The following is a 22,089-nucleotide window of genomic DNA, read 5'->3' as shown; positions in this document are numbered from 1 at the left end:
TGAATTTCCAAAGAACATTAAAAAAGGAGTTGGGTTGGCAGGTGTTTAAGAAAAAAAAAATGTCCATAAAAAAATCATAAAACTCAGCCTCCATCCCTGATAACACTATTCCTTTGCCACAGACACTTGTCAGTTGTCATATTGCCTTTTGTAATATTGTTTCCTTCATATCTCTCCTCATTTTAGCAATTTTTCATCAGCTGATGTGTAGTAGCCCTTGATCTTCCCTCAAAGAGATCTAGATTTTCATCTGTTTGTCATCAAGAATAATTAAAAATCTAAGTCCTAAATCCCATTTGCTATTTTGCATCAAATAGCAATTTTTAAATGGTTCAGTCATCAAATTTATTTATCATCCATCATAAGCATTTTGATTGTATAAGTCAGTAGGAGTTTACTGAATTCCTGGCATGATTTAACACGTAGTTAACATTAGCAGCTTAAATATATTGCAAGTAAATTGCAATAGTTTATTTTCTTAAGTTCCCCAGACATATCAAAGCAAGTCCCCTTCATGTCAACTCTTTCATTTAAAAACTGACACAGTCTCTTGATTCCTTTTATTGTGGTGCCCCTCTGAACTATAGTCATTGTTTCTGGACTGCCATTTTCAAACCTTTTCTCTCTGTGAAGATGAGAAGGAGGAACACTAATGCTTCTGATGAGAAAATGACTTCTCTCTCTTGCACATGCTCTGTGCTCTTTATTTGGGAAAACTAAAATTTGAATTTTTAATTAACAAAAATTATTGATTGTGTAACACAATGATGTTTTGAAATATGTATGCATTGTGGAAAGGCTAAATCAAACTTATTGTATGGATTAATACATATATTTATCACTGTTGTTGGTGAGAATGCTGAACATTACTTACTGATTTTCAAGAAGGCAATGAACTGTTATTAACTTTAGTCACCATGTTATACAGTATATCTCTTGAACTCATTACTCTTACCAAACTGAAAATAGCAATTCATAAACCAGATATGTGTTCTTAAATAATAGATAACTGTAAATACGCATACTAATAATCCTTATCTGGAATAAATCTTGCAAAGTACTTAACTACTGAATAGATGTGCCATGTTTATACACTCTTCAAATAGTAGAAGATTTCCTAAGACTGAAAGCCACAGTGAAAATTTGTCAAGGGCACTGCCAACCTTTTGTCAGTATGCCTTTGTCCTGCCTTTCCTATAGTCTTTCATATGGCAGTCAAGAAGTACTGGAATTGTATAAATGAAAAGTGTATTTAAATCTCCTCAGAATATAATCATTCTAGTTTTAAGTAAAAATTGTTTTTGTTCAGTTTACAGCCTTTTAAAAAATTAATCGGTATTCCTCTGATGCTCTTGGTTTTTTTCCCCAAAACAATCCAAAAAATATTATAGAACCACAGAAGTCTTTTCTAAACTATGTGAGATAATCCAATTAAATAAAATTTGGATAATTATATTTTAAATATACAATGATAATATAATCAGCACAAGTTCATTATAGATAGAATTTGGAAATTATGTGAATGGAACAAAGATGTTTCAAGCCGAAGAGAGGGGAGATTTAAAATAGGAATTTCAAGAATTAAATTTGAATTTATATTTTTATTCAAACAGTTGGATTAAAGCTTAATAATAACAGGAACCATATTCATTGTGATGTTTTATTCATTGACTAAAATTCTGGTTTCTATCAGAAAATTTGTGAAATTTGTAACAAACTAAGAAAAACCTGGCTTATATACTCTGGTTTAAAAAATTATAATTTTTAATTATATATGTTTATTGTAATGTTTTCAATCATGTTTGCTAGAAGGTACTTTAATTTGCAAAGAGCTAAACTATTATTTTACTTGGGTAGGTCTAGATTTGGCTCAAAGTCATAGTTTTAAACAGTTAAATACCCAGAACAATCTGTACCTCATTTTAAGAGTACTTAAATATCAAGTTTTCACTTTATAGGAAACCTGGAGATGAAAAGACTTATCCCATTTCTTAGTATGTTTGCATTATATAGTTGCATATCCTCTCACAATAGCAAAGAGCAAATTCCCTGTAAATAAAAATTCTGATATGTTTTGGCAACATTTGTAGTATATAAGACAATTTAAAGGAAACTTAGTGAAAGCTGTGCAAACTAAATTTTGTATATTTTAATGTTACTATTTGTGCAGGCTGCCTTAGAGAAAGAATGGCTAGATTTAGATTCCACCCGCTTCCCTTCACAAACACTGCTTCTCTCAAACCAGCTGCACTGGCCAAAGGTAACATGTCATGGAAACTTCTGAGTTCTCGATCTTTGTTCATTTCTTAAGGTTATGCTATGCTGCAGTGATTAATAATACAATTTATTGACTTGAAAAACATAATTACTTTTAGAAGCCTTTGACTTCCTCCTCATCCCCAGATGTAATTTTTCATGTAGCTTTTCTTTCATTTACTCCTATTTTTTTTTCTTTATTTTGGATTTCTTTCAACACTTTATTTCACAGTAGCAAAAAAAATAATAATAATGATATGCTTCAGCTGCATATTTGGCAGTAGACTAAAATCACTAGTTGACAGCACTTTAAAAATACAAAAATATGCATTAAAAGGGCAGCAGCTGAAGATTCTCAGTCAGAGGTCAATGGACTGCAATATCTGTTATTTATTTGATAATCTTTGAAGTTTTTGTTTTCTGAGATTTTTTAAAGATCTTTGCTATTAATCATTTTACATATGTGAACTATACCAAAATACGTGTTCTACATCATTATAACAAGTCATGTATGAATTCTCCAGAAATTTCATTTTAAAAAGTTTTTAATATTTTTGTGAGTTTCCCTCATGAAACTACTTGGTAACATGAATAGAAAGCAATACTTTATAAATGATAGAATTTTCCAATTTTCTTTACACTTATTTACATTTTTGTCTGATAAGATCTCTGGAACTTTGAAATATGATGATGCCTCACTTAATTTACCAAGTCATCCAGCTCAAGCATGGCTATGTAATGACAAAGAAAATTGTTTTTCATCAGAACACACACACTTAAATGGCAGGTAAGCTAAATTATTCTCTTAGGAAATCAACCTATAAAAGACAAAACATTATATTCCTTAAGCAGCATTACAAAAATAGATGTGAATTTACTTGTTTAAAAGATGGAACAACAATCAATATTAAAAATATCATTTTTTTGAGTTTTCAGTGTAAGAAAAAATGTGAGGTAGGTGCATTAAAGCAACTACAAAACTTACGTGTTGGCGAAATAATGTAATTAATTATTGCAAACAAGTGGATCTTTACTGCTTTATAGGTGGAGATAAGAATTAGAATAAAAGTCCCAGTGCTGCATTACTTTCAGCAATAGGATTGAAATATGCTTCAAGTAATTGAAATGTAAACATTTAAAATTAATGGCAGACTTTTATTACTTTTCAAGATAAAGTTTTTCTGTAAATGGATTTTATTTCCAACTTTGAGACAACATAAACAGCTTGTACTTTTAGACGGTGCTGATATTTGTGTTGATTCAGTTAAAAGTCATTTATTTCTATTGCCAGATCAGAAAATGGAACTTTATCCTGGACATCTGAATCTAAGACTAGTAGAAAGAGTTTACTAAGATCTGAAAAAGAAGAAAAAATTTCAGAAGAATGGTATGTAGTCTGTTTTACACTTAAAACTTAAGAAATTGAGAGATTAATAAATGTCCAAGACAGATAATTTTCAGGATTTGAGAATGTCTTTATTAATTTTCAAGAAACTAAGCATCTGATTAAATGGGAATACAAATTTATTTTAGGATGATGTAATTCAGATGTGTGTACTTATCTTTATGTGTATATACAAGGCCTGGATATTTTTTGCCTTCATGAAATTTATTTTTTAACAGGGGATTTAAGGATATTTCTACTGCTCAACAAATGCTGAAGAGGGCACAGAAAATGAAATCGAAGAAATTAAAGAAAAAATTAGGTAAGTAATTAATATTCTTTGAATAGTAACTATTTGTGATATTAAGATAAATTCTTTAAAAATACATTTTATACACTATTTTAATATGAAATAAATGAATGCACAAATGAATGTCTAAAATAATCACACCAAAAATAAATTTTAAAAAATTAGAGAAAATTACTATGCTATTACATTGAAGGATTTATTGTACTTTTAAAATACTTTTACCCTGTTTCTTATCTACTTTGCTATTTATTATTCTATCTGTTGTGTACTGAGTATTATATTATAATTTGCTTCTAAAGTGGTTCCTTTGGGGGAATGTTGATTCTAAAGAGCATCAGCTTCATATTCCTTTGTGTGTTCTTATATTGCTTGATTATTCAGTAAACAGTATAAATTCATCAGTTTCAAGGATTTAATAAGCTATGAAGATTTTTCAACTTGATACATTGAAAAAGAAACACAATTTATGTGTTTGGGACAGTAGTTTTTGAAGAATTTGGGAAGTGTTCAAAGGCATCTTCTATCCTACTTGCCAGGCTACTCTTCAAATCATGTCTTTAGATAACACTAATGATTTTAGTATAGTTAATTAATATGTGGAAGAGCTTACAGATGTCAGAGCAAGAAATAGCAAGTTATGATTTTATTTCTTTATTTAGCACTATTTAAAATTATTTACATACAGCAGATAACTGCATTTATTTGTAACTTTATGAACTGATGCACTAATAGGCTTGTTATAAGTATCATTTTTAAAAAACTGAGTTTTTGTTCATCAGAAAATAAATTTATGTTCTCCTATAATTCTCTTATATGTAAACATAGAAGTGAGTGCTCAAAAACTCTTTATCTTTATTGTTTTTCTATGTATTATTTTAAATTACTAATTCAGTAGAATTCTGAATAATGTGTGTGTTTTAATGTTTAAAAAAATAGAAATAAAATAATCAAAATACTGTTGTTTTCCATGGAATAACTGATTTGTTGGCACATCACTAATCAGCTATTGAGAAGTTACAGAGGATTCATTTTCAGAATTGTACAAGTTTCCTTTGTTGGTTTTACATTAATGATAATTTTATGTTACCTTTTTGAGATAATTATAATTTTGTGTGTATTAAAATTTTGTTGGGTTTTAAATATTGGGATTTTAAGCATTTTTAAAGAAAATATAAATAAATATTGTGATTTCCAAATTGTCTGTGACCTGCATTCTCATCTAGTAAACTCCTACTAAGTTTATGAAGTCTCTGTGAGCAGAAAACTCTGTGGTGGTTACCTGGTGAAACAGTAACCAAAACCCAGGCAACAGTCAGACACTCTTTTCAGTTCTGGGGATGTGGTATCCAGTAAAATAAATCAGTGTAGTTTGATAAATTCTTTTATTGCTCTGATGTCTATTTCTATCCATCTTCAAGACTATGAGAAAAACAACTGTTTTGAGAATTAATTTTTTTTCTGAAACTCCTGGGGCAAGATCAGCTGTGAAAAAGGTTTAAGAACTGATTCAACCAATTTTCAACAAATAAATTTTACCTATTTATGTTCCAGAAATTTTTCTAGAACTATTCTTAAAAGATATTTTTAGTTTTTTTTTTTTTTTTTTTCAGTAGCTTCTGCATTCAAAGCTAAGGAAAAGTTTACCTTATCAGATTTGCCATATGATTCTGTCTTGAAAAATATTTCTTTCTTACTGATTCTTGTAATTGAGGGGCTATTTTGTTTTGGTTGGGTCCTTTTTCTTAAATCACCATGAGAAATATGTATTAGCAAAGGATTCAATAAGCAATATATGCTCACACATAAATATTATTGCTTTAATGGCCACAATTCAATATAATTAGGTCAAAAAATAAAGCTGCTTTTTATCAGTCACAAGGGGGCATGGTAGGGTAACAAATAAAAAAGCACAGCCAACCATCCAGTTTAGTAACTACATCTTAACATTTTGTCAGTGCTCACAAAGCATGCTCTGTTAGATTAAAAATTCTGAGTGGCAATTGTATCATTTTTATGGGGATTATTACTCTTTTTACAAGATTCAAACTACATCTATGTTATTATGTGAGATTTTGAATTTTGAACATTTCTTCTTTTGTTTCATTAAAATAATATTAGATTAAGAAAACAAAAGCAACATTTCTTAGAAATTCGAATGCCTACATATAACCTATGTATTATCCCATATTATTATTCTACATATGAGCTTTATATTATCCTATATTCCTCTGTTTCTCCTTCACAGCAGATACACAAATTAAAAATATTAAGGGAGGATTAAAGGGAACGAAAAAAAAATCAAGGCAATCCTTTCTAAGGATCACATCTTATTTATCTTCTGTTATGTTAATCATATAGTACTCATGTCACTTCTTTTAGTTTTGAATAAATTATTTAAGTCTCTACCTTAGGTTTTCTTCCTAGAGAATAGATATTTTTCTATTACCTTTCTCAGTTTTATAAATCAGTCAATGTGTGCTATGCCATTAATTTACTGGAATCTATCCAAATAATAGCCATAATTTTAAAACTTTACTTACTTATGATCTAAATCAATGTTTTAAATATTGAAATCCTGCTAAATAGTTAACTCCTGTGAAATACTTTAAATATACTAGTAATCTTTAAATATACATGGAGATGGTGTGTGTGTGTGTTTGTGTGTGTGTGTGTTTGTGTGTGTGTGTGTGTGTGTGTGTTTTATGTTAACAATTTATCAATTTGTAACTTCAAGCCACCAGAGGGCAACATTGTCCATAAAACTGCCGGTGCCGGGAGCATAGGCAGATCTATGGGGGTTGGTAGAGTGGTGGGAGAGGTGTCAGAGAATAGGAACTACTAATTAGTGCAATAAATGATATCCTACAATTAAACAAAGGCAGTGGTCCTCAAGGACATGGGGTGTAAACATGAGTATGGAAACTTTAATTCAAATTTCTGCCATGAAAAACTGAGAGCAATTTAGTAGTAAGCACTTAACAATATTTCTTGTTCATATCTTTACATTTTTATTAGTCAAGGAATAGAAGTCAATAATATTTGAAGATGAGAGTGAAAATAGGACAAAAGGCATAAGGTGACTTAAATTTTTAAAAAGTGAGGTGTAATGGAATCAGTTGCAGATAGAGGAAGAAACTGAAGGAAGATGTTTAATAAAGATGTAAGGAACTGAGGAAATGTAGTGTGGACAGCTGTTGGGGGAGATTCATTATTGATGACTTCTGTTGCTTTAAGTGAAGCCATCTGCTTTAAAGAGAAGGAGGCAGAGTGTAGGACAAGGAACAGGAATTGATTAGAAGGTATGGGATGAAATCTAAAATTGTGAAGAGCTATCATGATCTACCCAGTTTATGTTTGGGTTATAGTTGTTTTTCTCAGTAAATAAATAATTGCTTTTCCCCTCATGAGTGATATCAGCTTCAACCAATAATGACCAGTATTGTTTTTGTGGGTTGTTTGTTTATGCTTTACTGTTCCCTGGTTAGTATTTACAAAATTTGGTGATCTGCATTGGAATTTAGCAGAAACTGAGGATAGTTTAGAATTCAGTGCTGCAGTGAAGAATATCAAATGTAAGGCGAGTTACAGGTTTATTGAAAACATGCAGGGTCAATAACCTTAGGGTAGCAAGCATAATTGGTAGCAAGTCTGAGATTCGCTAGCTGGGGAAGGGGCGTGGTGACTGGTTTTGATGTGAAGTGTTTCTTAGAATGTTCTGAGTATATGGCTTTTGGTGCAGAACAGCTGGTAAAATGTTTAAGGGCTAAGAACATAGGATGCACAAATAATATGGTTTTTCTAGATTTATCATTTTGATGCATATCAAAATTTCCTAGAGAAAAGAAAGAATAAGATGAAGAAAAAGGTTAACATTTAATCTCAACCAAGAATTAACCAGGTGGAAATTAAGAAAGGGTAATTTCGTTTTTTAATGTGCACTGAGTAGTTCAAGGACTGTAGGAAAGCAATTTGTTTGCAAAATGATAGTTTTAAGTGAGAGGATTCAAAAAGAAATATTGTTGTGTATACTTCTATTGTCTAACTAAAATTATATTACTTAAATGAGATAAGTGATATAGAGCATCAAAGTATAAAGCCTTGTTCATTAGTAGGAACTCAGCTTACTTACATAGAGCTTTTTAAAAATATTTTTATTTCCTGTCATAAGCAAGCCATATTTGGGAGACTCAAAATTTTCTGAAAAAATAAAAATAAAAAAGTAACAGACCTGGTATTGATGATCACAGAGGAGTGGAATTAATGCGCAAAACTAATTTTACAGTCATGAGAACTGTGTCACAATTTGTACTTTACACATCCTTATCCCCTGACTTTCTACTAGACTGTATTTAGGGTTGTGGGGGAGTAAGAATAGTGTCTTAACCAAGGTGGTATTTCCAGGAACTATCAAAATCAAGTGATTTTTTCCCTCTATCTTAAATTACCAAAGTGTGTCTTGCTTCTTATCATTATCCCTTTGCAATCTGAATTAAGTTTTAAATCAATTTTTGCTGATGCAAGCAGAATGTTTTTAAATGAAAGGACATTTATACTTGGGGAATAAAACTATTTTATTGAATAAATTGAGCTGATTATTTTGGTTATTTGACAGGTATTAAATTATTTGATCTTGATAATAGTATAAGGAAGTGCTATTGTTATCCCTATTTTACATATTTAAAAAATAACCTCATAAATTGGGCACAGTGGCTCATGCCTATAATCTCATCAGATTGGGACACTGAGACAGGAGGATCTGGAGTTCAAAGCCAGCTTCAGCAACAGCAAGATGCTAAGCAACTCAGTGAGACCCAGTCTCTAAATAAAATACAAAGTAGGGCTGGGAATGTGGCTCAATGGTTTAGTGCCCCTGAGTTCAATTCCCCATACAAAAAAAAAAAAAAATTCATAGATAGATTGTTGCTTGCCCAAGGAAGTACCAAAGAATTAATAAAAGATCCATAGCTTTTGTTTTGTGTGCTATATTTCATAAAAGGAAGATATTATGGATTCATCTATTTCTTATACTATGAAAGATTTATGGTCTTTTCCAAGAGTACAATAGGTTGGAAATATTATAGTTGTTTATGTTGTAATATATATCTATCTGCTAATTGTCATTTATTGAGTGTCCACACTTATGTGGGTATTAGATTTGATGCTTTACACACATTATTACATTAAATTCTCACAGTAGTTCTTGAAAGTCAGTATTATTTCTGATGGACAGAGAAGTCATAAAATGAGAGCAATTGTTTTTAGAGTGATACAACTGGTAAAAATTGAAACTAGAATCTGAACTAATAATGTTGAATTGCCAGTCATTGCCAAGAGGCAAGAAGAGCAGGAGAATAGAAAGATGGTTATAAGTTATCAAAAGAAGTTGTGAGGTACCACACAGTTTGTGAACCCATAGAAATCTGTCTTCCCTGATTGAGTAATGCTTCTTTTGATATATCAATATTTTTTAATGATTTAGGTGACACATAAAACTTATTCAATGAAATATACATAATTTTATTATTCATATTGATAATTCAAAATGAATTAATGTAGAAATATCCAATTATTAAAACACTTTAGGTTGCCTACACTTAGGGAAGTACCCAAACATTGAGATTTTTCTAATGTTAAAGAAGTATAATCTTGGTGTAGTGTGTTAATCAAAATTACTAAGGATAAATTATTACTAAAAAAAATGAAAATCATCAGGTTGCTTATATTGGAGAATAACTCTACAAATGCTATTTATTCTGCTTAGAAAAATGCACATTCTAAGAAATATGCTACTTTATCATTTAATTAAAATATACTGTTTAATATTCATGACATTTAATATCTTGTTTTCCCACTTAGCATGTTGAGTTCTATTATACTAGATATTAATCAAATATTCTTAAACTCTCTTCCAGCCAGATGATACAGAATACTATGAAAATGTGTGCTACTCCAAATTGTGGTTTTTCCTACCCTACTAAATGCATAACTTTCCAGCCTGGATTTCATTCCCTAGTACTTGCATCACTGTCTTCTTAGAGTTCTTAAGCAAAAACTCATAATACAGAAGTACTGAATTCTCATTTTTCATATTCCAGAGAATATGTATAGTATTTATTACAAATAAAAAGTTACATGCCCTACATTTAAATCACACTTTTTGTTTTGTAAAATAATACATTTAGGATATTTTAGACTTTAAAACCTTTAGAGTATTTGTACGTCTTTGGTAGGTAAATACAATATATTTGGGAAAAAAACACCAAAATTGTATGTATAAAATTAATGAAATAATTAATAATTTTTTCTTTGGCCCTCAATCTAATAGCTGCCTGCTTTCATGTTCCCATATCCTAGCTCTGTAATTTAGAGGGGGAAAAGTTGAACACATGTATTTTTTCTATAATGAGAACTTTATTGCCTAGTTATACATCTATAGAAATTTTGCTTTATCTAGAAGAAATATTAGGGATTTTAAAAAGGAGGTAAATTAGGAAATAGTAAAGTATATGATGCCATGACTGGGAAGTCTACAAGCAACTTTTTTCACATTATTAGTGTTACTGTCCTTTATACTAAGTATTGGCTGTGTGTATATTCAGACAACCAAGAATATTGGTTGGCTACCTTTTCATATTATAAATTGGGAAATAAGATCATCAATATCATAGACTCCTACAGAGGGGATAATATTTTAATACCATCATAAAAAAAATATGTGGTCCTTTTAGAGAAAGAATGATCCAGAGCTGATCTTCTCTCTTGTTCTTTTTGTCTAGATCCCAGTGTGCGCCTAGCATTATTCAAAAACAATGAAAATAAAGTTTCTGTTATAAAATCACCAAAGCAGACACCGTCCAAAAGAGATGGCTACTTTGAAGGTATGGATTTAATACTTGATGCATAGAAAGATTAAAAGATCAGATATTATATTCAAACATATATTTTAATCCTCAATAATCCCCAAAATACACATGGAAAATGTGTACAAAATATATGAATAAAAGTCAAAATATGATCAGGAGCTAAAATACTAATTTAGTGTTTTGATATTTTGGTATGATAATTTGGCATTTCTATCAATGCTCATCTAAATTTTAAATTCCTTTTATCTTATGTGAAAATATAATGGCTGTATTATTAGTGCTATTAATGTAATTTAAATTTTACAGTGACATAAAATTACAGTGACTTAAAAAATACACTGACATAAGATTAGTTTATGTCAATGAAAGTGATCACATGTTAAAATGATGTTCCAGTATATCCAATATGTACAAATTTCATTAAACACTATAAATTATACTCCAGAATTTTAATTTTTTACAGTATTCACAGCTTGCTAACTCTCTTTTAAGGTTCAGTATTTGCACACCTAGGTAGAAGATTGCTTCTGATTTTAATATTCAGGAGAATTATGAGTTTATATTATTAAACAGAAATATATAAATGTAATACAGTGGCAAGCATGACTTAAAACAATTTTTCACTTGCTTTCTTTTTAGTATTAAAATTTTTAGTGTTTTACCTATACTTTTGTATAGTAATTTCAAATAGAAAAATATGAGCCAGATACATTTTAATGGAAAGAAATTATTTAGGATTTTTAAGAGTTTATCTTTTGTAGATACTAAGTAAATCTTAAATTTATGCATCTTCATGATATGACTGAAAATACATTTCTATTTAAAGAAACATTTGGTAGTCACTAAATTTATTATTTTTTTAGAAATGCTCACTAATGTCCATAGGGGTAGAAGACGTGGAGGCTGGAGTTTACATGAAAGTACACAGAAAAAAATACATATGTAGAAAAGTAGATAAAGCAAGTGTGCCAAATTATCAAAATTGTTGAATCTATAGATTATGGTATGTGGAGATTTGTTTTCTAATTCTATTTTTTGTCATTGTTGTTGTTGTTTAGAATTTTCTATGGGAAAACATTTTGAACTTTTGGTGTCCATTAAAGGTATAAAAACTCAATATAATTGTGAGAATTGCTAATGAGTTAATATTTTAATAAAAAATTATATTTCCAATATGAATATACGGCTTAGGTTTTAATTAGGATTCAGTTCCTTGTTAGTCTTCACCATTTCACTGTTTTTGAGAGGAAAAGTAGAACTTTTGCTAAAAACAATAACTCCACAGGTATTATCTGTTAAGTAGGATCATTGTTGATTTAGGAAGGAAATGTCTAGGAGTAAAAGACATTTAATTTATTTCAATCTTAGAATCAGAAAGGAGAAATCTATCCTAATGAGTTCTGTTGCATTTTCTCCTGTTCTAGGAGATGTTGCCATCTAAAATAGTATGTGTATGCTTATGTTTATTAAAGTGTATTCTAATGTAAGGTATGCTAGTAATAGTCAAAATAGTGACAAAAAGTGGCCCATTGAATATGGAACATTTCCACATATGCTTTGTGAGTGAGGACTTGTTTTGTTTTGTTTTCTTTGCCCTATGTGAAATGTGTTTAGTTTACTGTTTCATTGTTTTGTTTTTGCAACCCCAAGTATGTCTTACATTTCATTTTTCACTGAATGGGCTTTATGTATATACCAGACTTTCTATCTAGTGAGTCACAGTTTTTTTAAGGATTTAGGGTTTTGTTTTAAGGAATAAGCTTGGCTGAAACAGTTCTATATATAAGAAAATTTTCCCTAATTAATATGTTCATTTTTGCCCTTTGTTTTAAGGGGACCAAAAGACAATTTACCCATTACTGGTCAGGCTGAAAGCCATGCTATCTTTAACTGCTGCTCTGGACTCACTTCCCAGGCTCATACTCATTTTCTTAGGCCACAGAGAACAACTTCCAAGTTAGCAGCCTGCCCCAGCTGCCCAGTAGAGGGTGCACTTTGAAATAAGCTGTTTTAGGTACAATTTACATATTACAAAATATAATTTAGGAGTGTAGTTCAGTAAATTTGATTTACATAACCATCATCACAATCTAATTTTAGAACATTGGAAGAGCTTCCTATTCCTTAAGAAAACATTCGAATAAAATTAATAGTTGGGCTTCTTTTTCTTTCTCTTTTTTTAATTTGTTCTTTTTAGATACACATGACAGTAGAGTATATTTTCACATATAATAAATATAGTATAACTTTTTCTAATTAGGAGTCTATTCTTGTGGTTGTACATGATGTGGAGTTTCAATGATTGTATAAACATAGGAAAGTTATGTCCAATTCATTCCACTGTCTTTCCTATACCCTCCATTCTCTTCATTCCCCTTTGTCTAATCTACTAAATTTCTATTCTTCTTCTGACTTTCAAAAAAAGGTGGGGAATCGCAATTAAATTTTGTTGTAAGTTCAGATTATCTGACTGAATTTTGGGATAGATCTGGCATAAATGGTGTACCAGCCTAGTCTTATAATTCCCTTGATTTTGTTGATATTATGTCAGTATTATTTGAGTATTGCTTTCTATAATTCCCATTTATTTTATAGTAACATTGTATGATGTTAAAAAATTAAATTTAAAACAAAATTTATTTTCCCGCTTGACAAAAGACACTGTGAAATTTCCATGGTTTTTATAAATTAAATAAATGTACTAAACTTCTTTGATTATTATTGTGGCATTTTTCTGAGTATCTCTAGCAGGATGGGATATACTCTGTCTCTGTTTTTCTAGAGTGGAAAATATGGTTAAATTTAAGGAAGATTTTATATGAAATAAATTATATTAAATAGATGGAAAATGCCATTTTACTAGTTTGTGTGTTATAATATTATTCTGTCTTGTTCATGAACAATTTTGACCTTTAACCTGATCTAAGTTGAGGAACCTTTGTTACCTCTGTAACCTAATATATGTTCCATGTGTCAAATGAGACAGTTCTTCCTATAAGACTGAGAACCTGGGAACTGTACAGATTTAACGTTGGCTTACTTTGATGATTAATTTGTAAACAAATTAATTTGGTTATTTTTACAATCAGGTGTCTACCTTAGTTTACCTTTGTTATCACCTGTAGTTGTTCTTGGGCTACAATATATGACATTGCTTTACAATTCAGACACTTTCTTGATTATTACCTTGAAGATCTCCTACCTAGTTTTAATTTTTTTTTGTCTGTCTTACCACTCTTCTTATTTTTCACTGGTATAATAGGAAGCATAGCTTTATGGGTATAGTTTGTGTAATACAATTTGAGTCTTTTTTAGCTCCAGTTTAATTATTAAATTAATTTCTAGAAGTGGAATTAACAGATCAGAGCATGGGTATTTAAATACTTGTAGCACATCATTAAACTGTTTTACAAGAGATTTATAAGTTTAAGCATCAGAAGAGTGTGCATGGAGTGCCCATTTCACTCCACCTTCATTGGTATTCCTTACAGTCACATATTAATTTCCTTTTATTAATAGTATTGTTTTCTTGATAAATTATAATCATATGCATTTATGGGATACAGTATGATGTTTTGACAGAGGTATACAAAGTGCATGATTTAATCCAGCTACTTAATAGATCTATCACCTTGCTTGCCTATCATTTTTTTTTAATTTTAAAACAATTAAAATTTACTCCTAGTTGTTTTGCAGTATACTGTGCATTATTGACTACAGTGGATCTGCTATGCAATAAATCTCAAAATCTCTTCCTCCTATTTAAACTTTGTACCCTTTGATCAACAACTCCTCACTCCCTCCCTTATTCCCTTGTACCTAGTCTCTGGTAACCCTCATTCTACTCTCTACTTCTATGAGTTCAACTGTATTAGATACCACATATATGTGAGATCATTTGGTATTTGTCTTTCTATGCCTACATTATTTTACTTAGCAAAAATATCCTCTGTATTCGTTCATGTTGCCAAAAATTACAGGAATTTCCCTTTTTAAGGCTGAATAATATTCCATTTTGTGTGTATACATGCATATATGTATGTATGTATGTGTACATATATGTGTGTATGTGTAGACATACAGATATATAGATATATATATAGATAAATATAGTAGATATATATATATATATATATATATATTTGTGTAGTTATATATGTGTAGATTTATATGTATATCTACACATACATACATATAGATATAGATATCTACACATACATATATGCATTTTCTTTATCCATTCTTCTGTTGAATGACCCTTAAGTTATTTACATTGTATTGGCTATTATGAATAATGCTGAAACATGGAAGTATAGATAATTAATTTTTCAACATACTAATTTCACTTCCTTTATAAATGTGCCCAGTAATAGGATTGCTGGATCATTTGATAATTCTATTTTTGGATTCTGAGGAATTTTCATAGTGCTTTTCATAATGGCTTATATGAATTTACATTCCTACCGACAATGCACATCAGTCCCTTTATTTTCACATACTGGACAACACTTGTTAGCTTCAGTCTCTCTCTCTCTCTCTCTCTCTCTCTCTCTCTCTCTCTCTCTCTCTTTAATGATAGGCATTCCAACTAGAGTGAGATGATGTTTCATAAAGGTTTTATTAATTTTTATTTTTCTGAAGATAAGGACACATTTTTCATGTACCTATTGGCCATACCTGTCTCTCTTGGAAAAATGTGTGCTATGGTCCCTTGTTCATTTTGTGGTCAAGTTATTTGCTTGCTATTGAGTCTAAGTTCCTTAGACGTTTTTCATATTAACCCTTTTATCAGACATTTCTCCCATTCTGTGGGGGTATCTCTTCATATCACTTATTGTTACATTTGGTATGCAGAAGCTTTTTAATTCTATGTAATCCATTTGTCTGTTTTTACTTTTGTTGCCTCTGCTTTGAGGTCATATCTGAAAATCTTGCCTGGACCAAAGTCGTGGATCTTCTTCCTATGTTTTCTTTTAGTAGTTTTGCAGTTTCAGTTTATTGAGGAAACTGTCAGTCTCCTATTGAGTGTTCTTGGGACCTTAGACAAAATCAGCTGACCATATAAATCTCTGTGCTTATTTCTTTTTCTTTCCATTTATCCATATATCTGTTTTATGGCAGTTTTTGGCTGTTTGATTATAATCACTTCATAATATGTTTTACAGTCAGAGAATATGATACCTTCAGCTTTGTTCTTTTTCCTCAAGATTGTTTAGCTATTTTGTATCTTTTGTGGTTCCATACAAACTTAGGGATTTTTTTCCCATTTTTGTGAAAATTGACATTGGAATTTTGGTGGAGATTGCATTGAATATGTAGATAATAGTTAGTATGAACATTTTCATAAAATTAATTCTTATAGTCCTTGAACTTAGAATATCTTTCCAATTGTTTGAATATTCTTCTGATTCTTTTGTTAGTTTTTCACTTCTGTGATTAAGCTTGTTGAGTATTTGTTGTTGCTGCTCTTGTAAAAGGGATTTTTCTCTTAATTTACTTTTTGGATAGTTTATTATTATGTATAGAAATACTACTGATTTTAATATGCTGATTTTTATATGCTTTTCTTAATTTAAAGTTTCATTTCACTGGAACTGTAATAGTTTTTCTGGTAGACAGTCTTGGAGCTTTCTATATTTAGGATCATGATGTCAGAAAATAAATTTTCCTTTCCTTTTGAGATGCATTTTATTTTTTTCTCTTGCCTAATTGCTTTGACTAGGATTACCAATGGTACGTCTAGAGTGGGAGTCCTTGTTTTCTCCCTGATCTTAGAAGGAAGAGCTTTCAACATTTCACCTTAGACAGTGATTTAGCTACCGATTTCTCATATGGCCCTTATTGTGTTGAGGTACATTGCCTCTGTACCTAATCTGTTCTGAGTTTTAAGATGTTTAACTTTTACAAATATTTTTATTTCTCTGCATCTATTGAGATGATCATGTTTTTCTTTTTCTTTTCGTTAACATAGTGTATGACATTTATTGATTTGCATATATTGAACTGTCTTTGCATCCCACAGATAAACTACACTTGATTATAACTGTTTGAATCTTGACTCCACCATTTGTTAACTTTGTGTTCTTCAGATATTATTTAATGTTTTTTTGCATTGATTTGCATCTATGAAATTGGATAATAACAGTACCTAGTTTGAAGTATGAGTATTACATGAGATCATGCTTGTGAATGTTTCTAAATGTTTGGAACATACAGTAAGTATACAGTAAATGCTCAAAAGCTGTAATCATTGCAACAGGAATTTTTAAAATATGGCTTTATATTTTCCTATTTATAGTTTGTAGAATTTAATGTATTTCTTAAGTACTCGGTTAAGAGTTTTGTTTATATTCTCAGATTCAGTCCTTTAGAAAACTCTGAGGAAGGTTTTATAACTGTCACCATTTACAGGTAAGGAAACTATGACTGAGAGTTTGATAAGTAACTTTCCCAAGGTCATACAGAAAGTAAGTGGCTGAAGGGAAATGGAGATAAGTTCTTTATCAAAACAAATGTAGCTAAATCAAAACAAAATGCAAAATGCTGAAGAACAAGGATTATTAGATAATCCTAAAATGTAAATATGCTTAAAATTAAAATTCCTAAGAAAAATAAAGACTTATTAAAAAATAAAACAAAACATTAATGACATTAATAACTGCAGTTATTTCTTTCTCTTTCCTTACATTTAATATGAATACTTTAATTTTCAGATATATAAGAACTCAACACACAGTTTAAGTAAACTCTCTATTTTTGCTTCATTTAGTCCTGTTTTTATCTACATAAGTTAAATGACTTTCCTCTTCTCATCTACTGAAACTTCTAAATTTGCTACTTCTGAAGCCAGTGCCAAATTCAGATTTCTGTCATTGGCTGGAGAAAACAAGCCAGGAAAAAAAAGAATCAGGTCTGGACCAATAACTTTCTCAGACAGTTTAGTCTTAGCTTCTCTATTCTCTGGGACAATTTTACTTGATTTTAGAGTCAGGTTTTCTTAATTCCCAGTGTCATGCTGTCATCACTAACATGATTCCTATTTGTCCTCCTATAAAATAGAAGATTTACAGATACCATATGTTCTTTATATGTCATAGATGTTCAAATATTTCTGTATTAAAATTTTTTAAGTACTGAAGACATTTAAAAAACCTTTAATTTCTATAATTTTTACTTCAGAGCATTCTAATCAAATCATCTTCTTTTGTGGTATTTTTTACTTTATGATTACAAGCATTTTTTCTGCTTTTTCCCTTTTAATGACAGCTTAGTGCATAGAATCACATTATGTAGATTGTTTCAAAGTAGGTCTTGGATTTCCATAGCTGTATATAGTACTTGCTAAAAATGTACAATGACTCTGTATGAAGAGCTGGCAGAATACATGCCACAGGGTATGTACAGGCCAACAAAGGATACCCAAAAGCATCCTATAAAGAAGAAATACTCATAGACTTATTTACACTGAGAGAGACACTATATTAGTCAAAATAGACATGAATACAAAGATTTATGAAATGTGGTTTAATCAGCACCTCAATTTCTAGCAAACACTACAGTTTGAATTACTATTTTCCTACTAAATGTTAAGCTTCGTGTATCTGCAGCCCTTAGCATAAGGCCTGATGCGTAATCATTGCTTAATAAATGTTGCTTTAATGAGTACATGAAAACACAAAGAACCCAACTCTTAAATAGTTTAAATTATAGATCTGTTATAAGATGCTTACATGATGTCTTTGAACATGCTGCTTTCTCTTGCCAAGTTTGGCCCACTATTCCAGGTATCCCAGAAAATTTCTTCACCTTGGCTAATTCTGATCATTTTAGTCATTAATCCTTTAGGAAAAGTCTTCTGACTCCAGTTTGTAACAACACTCACTATGTGACAACAGTATCCTAAATAAACTTTAATAAGTAATATAATGTGACAATAATAGTCTTTTAATTCTTACCTGTCACTGTACCATTTGAACACAGCATTTTTCCAAGTGTTTTATATAAATTACTAATGAAATCCTCATAATAACCTTTTGATGTAGGAGATAAGATAAGCTTAATTTTTTTTAGAAAACATGTTGAAAGTTAAAATCTGTATTTGCAAGGAATTAAAGAAGAGCTAGCAAAGTCTTGTAATCAATTTTGTAAAATTTATTTTTATTTTTTGACTAGTAGAGAGAAAAGGATCTGGGGAAAAACTCAATAGCAAAAATAAATAAAAACGTGGGCTATGTTTTAATTACTCTTTAATTTTTTAATTTAATATAATATTTTTATAATAACTAAATATTTAAAATCTTTCCATGGCCTCCTGTTGCACTTTGAACAAAAGTTATACTCCACTTTATGACCTACCTGCTTATAAATGTCAAGTCCCCTTTGTATTACTCAATTATGATAAGCCCTTTCTTTGTGACTTTTGAACTGTATTTTCTTTCTGCGTAGAAATTTTGCTCTCAGCACATTCCACAAATGGCTTTTATTGATTACTTTTCACTTCTCCAATGTGAGGACCTTCCCTTCTAAAGCAATTCTTTCCTCTGTTCAGTTACTCTTTCTCACAGCCCTTGCTCCATTCTTGACATTTATCTGCCATTATCATATTCATTGACTCAAGCTGTTTACCTATTTATTCTGTTTCCACTTATGCAGAATATAACTTTCATGAAAGGAGAACCATGGCAATGTTGTTCATTATTATATCCACAGCAAATAGAGCAGTGTCAAGAGCACACTTGTCACCCAGTTAACATTTGAATTTAAAAATTGCACATAATATGCTTATAATTAAAACCACTAAAATATTTTCTAAGCATCATTATTCCATGTAATAATATGAGGTTTGGAATCACTTTTAATTTTCTACAGAATAAAATCTTATTAGGAAGTTTTGTCTAATGAAGCATAAAACAAACTATATTTTTAAAAATTATATTTGGATAAGGGATTTGAAGGATGAAAGAGCAGCCTATTAAACTCATCTTCATTTATATCAGTTATAAATAGTTGGTATTTTCTATATTTCCCCTAAAATTCAGCCATAATAGAATACAGATATTCTATTCCAAAGAATGTATTTATATGTATGCATTTTTATATGTATATATAAATATATACACTTGATATATATATATATATATATATATACTTTTATTTACTTATTTATTTATTCACCACAGTGAATCCAACCATTGTGTATATCCATAAGAATTGGTTCCTAATTACAATAAGATATATTCTGTGCTTGTATAATTATATAAAAATGCATTCTACTGTCATATATAACCAAGGCTCCAGAATATTGATAATGATGTTTGTGAGTGAGCTCATACTCTGTAACATACTGTTGACTGGATATCTTATGAGAAATTTATTTCTCACAGTTTTACAGATTTGGAAGTCCAAGATCAAGGTTTCAGCCAACTCAGTTCCTAATGAAAGCTGTTCCTAGTTTGCAGACAGCTTCTTGTTATGCCTTCACTTGGCTTCTCCTTGGTGCATTCTCTCAGGTGTGAGGGGGAGAGTGAAGGAAAGAGAGATACCTCTTCCTCTTCTATCAGGGCCATTAATCCCACCATGAGAGCCCCACCTTTGTGAATAATCTAACCCAAATTATTTCTCCAGAGATTCCATTCCAAATATGATCATCATGGGGATTAGGGCTTCAACATATGGATTTCATTGGTACACAGAACTTTCAAACCATGGCAACATGCCTTCACCCTCCAGGCAAGCAATGATGAGTCTTTTTAGAGATTCTTATGAGTCTAAGAACCAGCTAACTGTTGACATAAGGTATATCCAACATAGGACTCAGGTAGGTCACCTTAAGTTGAAGATCTCAATTAACAGTCTTCACCCACTTCTGCAGTTTCCCATCAGTTTTATAGAACTCCTACTCTACAATATTTGCATGTCAATGAAGATTTTTAAGCACTAAGAAAAAACTTATAACATGAAAAAATGGGGGGAAAAGTTACAAACTTAGCAATCAACTTGAAGAAAAAAGCTCTATTGTAATGGGAAAAAAATCTTTGAGAATGCCATGAATATTTTCACAGACATAAGAAAGGATTACATCCATGCAAGGATAATGAGATGCTTTAATTAGAGAGAGTCCAGAGAACCAAAAATATCTTTGGAAATCAAAACACAATAGCACTAAAAAATAAAGAACTCATCAGAAGACAAAGTTATAGAAGATAGTATTTAATAAGTTACCTAGACAAAATAGCAGATATACAATGTAATAGGGAACATGAGAGGAAATTTTTTAAAAAGGGATTGGGCCAAGGAAACTCACACTTAATAAATAATGAAAGATCCCAAAATAGAAAAACAATGACAACAACAAATAGGTTGTTTATTATTAATAAATAATAGAAAATTATCAAAGGAAGGGTTCAAAAGTATTTTGCATAACTGAGAGCCCCCACTTCCAGGTGAAGAGGGTCCATTAAGTATTAGGAAAATGAAAAAAAAACATTAACCCATTTATTTGGGACATCTTTGAAAGATGTCACAAAACCTGGGAAAAAGAAATCTGATTGTCTGATATACTGAAAAGAAATACAGTCTTTAGAAAAGAGTGTTGGTTTTAACTACAGATATATCTCTAGAAAACTAACACATGGATGTATAGAAGATATAATCTTCTAACAAAAATTGAGGATTAATTAGAGCACATAGAGAACCAATTAAAGGTAAATAATGAGGTAAGTAAATTTGAAAAGATTCTTTAAATTATACAAGGAAGAAAAAGGTAATCTGTTCCTGTTTTGCTGCTTGTTTCTTTCTATTAGCAACTGTATATTTGTTGACTCAAGTCAACAAATTCATGAAACAATAGATTTCACACAACAATAAATTTACTTAGCTTTAAGGAAGGATAAAAAAGAGGAAACTATGAAGATGCCCAGTGTAGTGGGTATCTTCATGATGCCCTGGCACCACGTCTGGTGACCTAATCACTCCGCACTTAGGAAGTGAGAGATGGGGTTTTGAATGTGTGGATAACTTTAATTCAGGGAAACCATCAGTTCTGGGCAATTATCTTACTCCTCAAAATTACTCTATAGGATAGGTATTATTCTCATTCAATAGGTAACATGCAAGCAGAACATACTTTTGTGATCACTAATTCTTTGCTTTTTTTCCTCTCTATATCTCCATGCTTATTATCTTCACCTTGGTCCAAGGTACCATCTCCATACTACACTGCTGCAATGATTCTAATTAGCCTCATTATCTTCACTCTTGCTCTTTTCCTATCTATT

The 22,089-nt window shown here is 30.5% G+C and overlaps 1 protein-coding gene across 1 annotated transcript in view; it reads left to right on the top strand.

Moving 5' to 3' along the window:
- Positions 1–22,089, top strand: part of Lrriq1 (leucine rich repeats and IQ motif containing 1) — a 170,400-nt gene that overhangs the window by 99,643 nt on the left and 48,668 nt on the right. The window contains exons 19-23 of the mRNA XM_071609153.1: positions 2,171–2,260; positions 2,922–3,043; positions 3,548–3,643; positions 3,880–3,962; positions 10,727–10,828. Coding sequence (XP_071465254.1) covers positions 2,171–2,260; positions 2,922–3,043; positions 3,548–3,643; positions 3,880–3,962; positions 10,727–10,828 — 493 coding nt within the window. The remainder of the gene's footprint in view (positions 1–2,170; positions 2,261–2,921; positions 3,044–3,547; positions 3,644–3,879; positions 3,963–10,726; positions 10,829–22,089) is intronic.

This window comes from Marmota flaviventris, chromosome 3 (assembly GCF_047511675.1).
Source record: "Marmota flaviventris isolate mMarFla1 chromosome 3, mMarFla1.hap1, whole genome shotgun sequence".
Taxonomy (NCBI): Eukaryota; Metazoa; Chordata; class Mammalia; order Rodentia; family Sciuridae; genus Marmota; species Marmota flaviventris.
The sequence above is the reverse complement of the archived record's forward strand: the minus strand, read 5'-3'. Positions and strand labels throughout refer to the sequence as shown.